The sequence below is a fragment of the Cebus imitator genome, unplaced genomic scaffold (assembly GCF_001604975.1).
Source record: "Cebus imitator isolate Cc_AM_T3 unplaced genomic scaffold, Cebus_imitator-1.0 Scaffold589, whole genome shotgun sequence".
NCBI lineage: Eukaryota > Metazoa > Chordata > Mammalia > Primates > Cebidae > Cebus > Cebus imitator.
In genome coordinates this window covers 216,234-223,010 of record NW_016107904.1, presented here as the reverse complement: position 1 = coordinate 223,010, position 6,777 = coordinate 216,234, and the positions used below count along the sequence as shown (strand labels likewise).

The 6,777-nt window shown below is 39.1% G+C and overlaps 1 protein-coding gene across 2 annotated transcripts in view; it reads right to left on the bottom strand.

Annotated features, from left to right (window-relative positions):
• Positions 1–6,777, bottom strand: part of PDK3 (pyruvate dehydrogenase kinase 3) — an 81,645-nt gene that overhangs the window by 8,258 nt on the left and 66,610 nt on the right. For both annotated transcript variants that reach the window (XM_017516460.2, XM_017516459.2), the window contains exons 8-10: positions 5,470–5,571; positions 4,959–5,069; positions 1,005–1,118 (exon numbers count right to left, since the gene is read on the bottom strand). In XM_017516460.2, coding sequence (XP_017371949.1) covers positions 1,005–1,118; positions 4,959–5,069; positions 5,470–5,571 — 327 coding nt within the window. The remainder of the gene's footprint in view (positions 1–1,004; positions 1,119–4,958; positions 5,070–5,469; positions 5,572–6,777) is intronic.

Below are 6,777 nucleotides of genomic sequence, written 5' to 3'. Positions count from 1 at the left end.
AGGAAGGTGCTGAAATTTCATTTATGTGGGAAAAATCTGTTATTCCCATATTTATAAATGTAGAATCAAGTCTAGGAGGATCCCTAAGACAATGAGACCTGTAGTGATCTCTGCTGAAGAGAACTCGTGGTTTAGGGCCAGTGGGATAAAAAACTTCAGTTTTCCTTCTGTAGCTTTAAAATTTTTATTATGTGCCTATATTACCTGTTCAAAAAATGTTACAAATATTCAGGAGTTTAGAAATAAAAGCCCAATTACCACTAATGAATAAGAAAAACTGTGTTACAGAGAAGTTTGTTATTAGATGAACCTTTTATATAACCATATTATGATTACTGAATTCTTGTAACTTTAGGAAAGAAAGTGAGTTTTCAAAACAAAATACTAAAATACTGCAGTTTATGAAAATCTGCCTCCTTTTAGATCAGACCTTTCAATAGACATGTAGTTCTTTTAAGTCATAATTCAAAATTATGATTTTAAAAATCAGTATTTTATTTTTTCTCTTTTGAGACGGAGTCTTGTTCCGTCATCCAGGCTGGAGTGTAGTGGTGTCATCTCGCCTCACTGCAACCTCTGCCTCCTGGGTTCAAGTGATTCTCTTGCCTCAGCCTCCTGAGTAGCTGGGACTACAGGCGCACACCACCACACCAGCTAATTTTTTGTATTTTTTTGTAGACACGGGGTTTCACCATGTTGGCCAGACTGGTCTCGAACTCCTGACCTCAGGTGATCTGCCTGCCTCAGCCTCTGATTGCTGGGATTACAGGCATGTGCTGCTGTGCCCAACCAAATTCAGTATTTTAATTTCTATACCTCCACATTTCATATTTTGCTATACCTGAGCATAGAATCCAGGGTGAGGTATAACAAGGTTTTCATAAGAAACTGAAGTAAATCTGAGATGAATCTAAGAGATGACACAGTGCTATTCTCAATCAGTGATTAGAACTTACAGCTTTAAAAAGCAAAGATGCCTCATACTAACAAATAAAATGCAGTACCTTCAAATAAATGACAGCATCAGTACCCACTCCTTCCATGGAATACAGTTTCAGATCTCCTTGAAAATATCTAGCATATAGACGGGAAATTGGCAAACCATACCCAAATCCAGCCTATTGAGAAAAGAAAATTAATACAGTGAGACAGGCACAAATGCTAACACATTTTATATGATGACCATTTAGAGGTTAAAATAAATTCTTGATTCAGATTTAAATCAAAGAAATTACTCAGTCAACCTTTACAATGATGTATATCCTCTTCTATGGCAAACAATCTCTTTATTTTCATCCTGCAAAAACACATCTTATATGTTTGGATAATAATAGAAATATTCTAAATGCTTTTTTAGCGTTTTAAAGCAACATTTTAGCATTTATTAAAAGCACATTCTAAGGCCGGGCATGGTGGCTCACACCTGTAATTCCAGCACTTTGGGTGGTTGACGCAGGTGTATCACTTAAGGTCAGGAATTTGTGATCAGCCTGGCCAACATGGCGAAACCCCATCTCTACTAAAAATACAAAAATTAGCCAGGCGTGGTGGTGCACACCTGTAATCCCAGCTACTTGGGAGGCTATGGCAGGAGAATGGCTTGAACCTGGGAGGTGGAGGTTGCAGCAAGCTGAGATGGCGCCACTGCACTCCAGCCTGGACAATAGAGCGAGACTCCATCTCCAAAAAAAAAAAAAAAAAAACACATTCCAAATCAAGTGGAATGTGACCTGATGACTAAGCCACATTGTTTCAAAGTTCCATGATCAGATTTCCTTGCTCTTGGAAGTGAAAATTAACAGTACAGTGCTGAGTTTGAATCTAAAAGTAATAAGATGGAAACATGGAAAGGAAAACAATTTTCTGAGAAGCAACTTCTAAGGTTGTGGGAAGGCGAAAATACTTTGGTATATTGTAGTTCAGATACTTTTTTTTCTTTTCCTTTGAGGTGGAGTTTTGCTCTTGTTGCCCAGGCTGGAGTGCAATGGTGTGATCTTGGCTCACCACAACCTCTGCCTCCCAGGTTCAAGCGATTCTCCTGCCTCAGCCTCCTGAGTAGCTGGGATTACAGGCATGCGCCACCACGCCCAGCTAATTTTGTATTTTTAGTAGAGACAGGGTTTCTCCATGTTGGTCAGGCTGGTCTCCAACTCCTGACCTCAGGTGATCTGCCAGCCTTGGCCTCCCAAAGTACTGGGATTACAGATGTGAGCCACTGCATCCGGCCTATAGTTCAGATATTTTTAGGGATTAAAAAAATTTTCAGTGCTATCCTATATCTCTATGTCATGGAACCCTGATTGTCAATAACAGGTGTCCTAGGTGGGGAAAAAAAAAAAAAAAAAAAAAAAAAAAAAAAAAAAAAAAAAAAAAAAAAAAAAGGTCTCGGGTATGGACAAGAACAATAAGAATTGAAAGTAAATGTAATACTGTTTGTGGTGGTCGTGGGGCAGGGTGGGGAAGGAGGTGCTGTAACACCAAGCTTCCTCACTTCTGGTTAAATCTATTAACAAGGTTAAGGAAGGAAACCAGGGAAATCATGTGCACAGTTGCATCAGCCTTAGGCTCAGAGAGACCCAAGTTGAAATCCACTTTCTGTGTCACTCCGAGCAGCTTACTCAACCTCTTTGAGACCATTTTTTCATCTGAACATATAATACAAAGCTGACCTCAGAGCTGCTATAAGGATTAAATGATATAACAAATATAAAATCTTGGCACAGTGCCTAACACAGTAAAACTAAATAAGTGGAAGCTGGTACTATGGATAGTAAGGGCAGCAATTTTATGAAGTTACATTGATTTCTGACATTTTCTAACATCTCTCCTTGATACCTTCCCTCAGGGTAGGGTCTAACTGAAAGGGCAGGGGGTGAAAGAAGGTACCCCATCATTTAAGGGCTTTAGGACTAGCTGAATATGGCCAATAGTGAAGATGAGATATCTATAGTAGTGACGCAGGTAACCACAGCAAAGAAACCAGCTCACTCTAGGAGGAGACGTGAGGAAATCTGCCTCCTGTGTTCAAGCAAGGCCCAAAGCCTGCCCTCATGTCCAGCACAGAACAGCCGACAACTCCGAGGCCAATGCAGTTGTGAGTGTAAGCCCAGACTCCCAAAGAATGCAGAGGTGGGGTCTGGACCTCAACCTCAAATTTGCTGAAGTTCAGGAAAAGTTTCCCAGAGTGTCAGAGGATCAACAGGAATTCTCTGGGTGGATATTCTCAAAAAAGAAATGCACGTTTCAAGGCGCAGAGGCGTAAAAGTGTAAGTTGATTGATGAGGAAATTATGTTTTTTAGTGGTACATGTGTATGTGCCCACTTTAAAGCTGAGAACAGTTTTTTTTTCTTTTTCTTTTTTTTTTTTTTTTGAGACAGAATCTCACTCTGTCACCCAGGCTGGAGTGCAGTGGTGTGATCTTGGCTTACTGCAACCTCTACCTCCTGGGTTCAAGCTATTCTCGTGCCTCAGCCTTCTGAACAGCTGGGACTACAGGCATGTGCCACTGCTCCCGACTAATTTTTTTGTGTGTATTTTTAGTAGAGATAGGGTTTCACCATGTTGGTCAGGCTGGTCTCAGACTCCTAACCTCAAGTGATCAGCCCGCCTTGGCCTCCCAAAGTGCTAGGATTACAGGCCAGTTTCTTAACTGGGAGAGCCAGTAGCGGAAGCATTTCTTCAAAAGGAGAGGCCACCTAGTACACTGGAAAGAACACACACATGGCCAGTACCAGCTCTGTGGTTAATTCGCGCAGTGACCTTGGGGAAGGTCATTTCCTCATTTCCTCGTCTATACAATGAGAGTACTCATTCGTAATTTTTAAAGGTCTCTTACAAGTCCCCAGGTTTATTAAGAAAAAAAAAACTATGACATAACAGCTATCCTCAAGATGCTATTTTAAGACCTGGAAGAGACAATCTATATTTCTTTTAAACAACTGGGGAAGGTGCTAGATTTGTCTGTAGTGCCTTTTTCCCTTTTGATGTGTATTTCAATGTATACCACAGCCTAGTCAAGGCAATGCCTCTCAAATGTGATCTTTCGTGAATTTTCTCGACTCCTGTATAAATGATTTCCTGTTTCCAACATGCTGAGTTAACAAACTCTGTCTCAAATAAATGATGCAAAGTCTTTGATTTTATTCTTACAAATAAAATATAATCTTATATGCTTATCAGTCAGGTAGGACTTTAAAATGAAACTTAATATATACCCTGAACCATTTTGCAGACTGATAGATATGTTGCTGTGTTTAATGACAAAGGGTTCAATTGTTGTTTGTCAATTAGAAACACTCAGCAGGGGAAGAAAGTGTGGCCCTACCAGGATCTAAATGCTACCATGGTAACCAGAGGCTTTTCTCACTGCCTTAATAGGGCTGAAGGTTATTTCCAGAGTGAGACAGAAAGGGCTCTGAAAATGCATACACCACCTGTATGTTTCATGCTAATGTTATTTAATATAAAAATTTAGTGTTTTCATAATGTAACATTTTAATTATATAAACAAATTTGACAGTGGAGATTCCCAGGCACTACCGTGATTCGCGCCTCTGTGGTGTGCATGCCAGAGTGCACAGGACCAAGCAGCAGCTATGCATTCGGTACTGTCCCTTTGCTCACCCACTGGCAACTTCCACCCCTTCCAAGGGTAGCACAAAGTGAAAAATGGTGCTCCAGTAGCAGTCTTACCACAATGAGGTACTTTTTCTCTGTGTCTGGGAGTGAGGCACTCAGCTTGGAATGTTTCTTGGACACAAATCAGAGAGGAAATCAAAGTCCAAAGGATTCACAAAGAAAGTAGCCAAGGCAAAACATTCTCCCTCCTTCAAACAGTAATACGGGCAACATTCTAAGTCAACCACACTAATGCAACAACCTGGGGAGAGAGGCAGCTCCCTCCGAGCCCCTTCCCGTGTTTATGATCTTTCCTTCAGCAGCAGTTTCACATGCTTACCAAAGGGGCAGCTCTGGTAGGCTCCAGGCTGGGTCTAGGAGCAGTCGAATACATGTAGTTAAAAAGACGATCTATTTTTCGAAGTGGGACACCACCACCTAGGTCACTGATCTGCAGTGCACAAAATGTTAACAGTCAAAACAAATAAGTCAATCTGTACTTAATAGGAGGTAATGGGTTCATTAAATAAAGTACATCGCAGATTACTCTAAAATGTACAAGGGCTTTGAATCCCCTAGTGACATATGGTTCCTTTGTGAACAGTGTCAAACAAAGGAGTCCGAATGGTACTGTAAGATCTGACAGGCGTGGTGTTGAGGTCTTGTTCAACTCCCTGAATAACAAGGTTCTAATGAAGTTCAAATAAGGTACCTCAAGCCAAGGATCTAGCATAGAACTTACAAAAAGGACACTCAATAAATGTCAATTTTCTTCCCTTTGAGTTTTCAATGTCTAGATACTATTAAATCACAACTGATAATTAAAGTATACATGCACATAAGATAGTTACCTTAATGGATAAGTCTTCTTTACCCAAAGTAACGAGGGTTTTAACAGCAGGGTAGGCCTCTTTTTTATCTTGATAGAGTTCGACTGTTGCTCTCATTGAGTTCTAAAATAATACGATCTTTTTGTTAATCATACTGCTGAATCACAAACCACAATTTTTAAAGAGAAAGAAGTGCAAGATGACTTATACCCAACAATCCTTTTTTGGGGCAAATATTAGTTGGATTTATATGGCATTTTTCCCTCTAAAGAGCTTAGCTAAACATGTGTTCAAGTCAAGGAAAAATTTCCTGACACTTTGTTTTTCACCTAGTTTTAGCCTCATCCAACATGCTAAATATTTATTTTTCCTTCCTTCTTCTTCTTCTTCTTCTTTTTTTTTTTTTTTTTGCTTTAGGGTATTTAAATTATTCAACTCAACCCAGAGGAATGTTTTTATCACATGTAATGAGGCTATGCAGAGGCTGATTTGTGCACTTTAAATCCTATTTATCAGTCTGCATTTATAGAGCACCTTTTCTCTAAAGAAGGCAGAAAAACTGAAAAGATGCATGCTTCCCACAAAAATTAATCATTTGGCTGAAAAACACAGAAGAAATATCGGTTAAAAAGAAATTCTGAAAAAGCCACAGCTGCTGAAGAGAAAGTTCACAATTGAATGCCCATCTCAACCTTAAAGTGTTACATCAGTAACATTCTAATTTTTGGAAGCAAATCAGCATAACTGATTTTTCAGGTGTTCAATTTAGTGTTTCACACATTGGAAGAAATGAAATTTTAGCTCAAATACCTTCTGCCTGTACTACTGCTACTATAAATGTCATTAGCTACTGGTTAACAAAAGCAACAGCTTAAGTTGCAGAGTCTAAAGAATTTGAGGTGGGGGTTGGTTCTTTCGGTCCAGCACATCTAAATCTTTCTCCTCTGCCTCTCTTAGATCTTCTGAATTGATGCAAATATATAAAAGGGTTGCAGGATCTTTCAGGACTGGAACAACTACTAATGTACCAGTGTGGTTAATGTTCAGAAGCATAAATATGTATAAACATATTTTTATTTTGATCTGGCTACCACCAATAAAGCCTTTGCCAGGTTTGGAAATGAAAAAGCATCTCTAATCTCATAACTGAAGAAAAAACAGGTATGGATTTTACATAAAATGACTAAAGTACAATTAAGCTTCAAAATCAATATGTACTAATATTCATGAAAACTATACTGTACACAGCAATTTTTCATCTCACAGTGTACAAATTATAAAACCCACAGGATATTAGAAATAGAATTTTTTATAATGGTTATGCAAAAC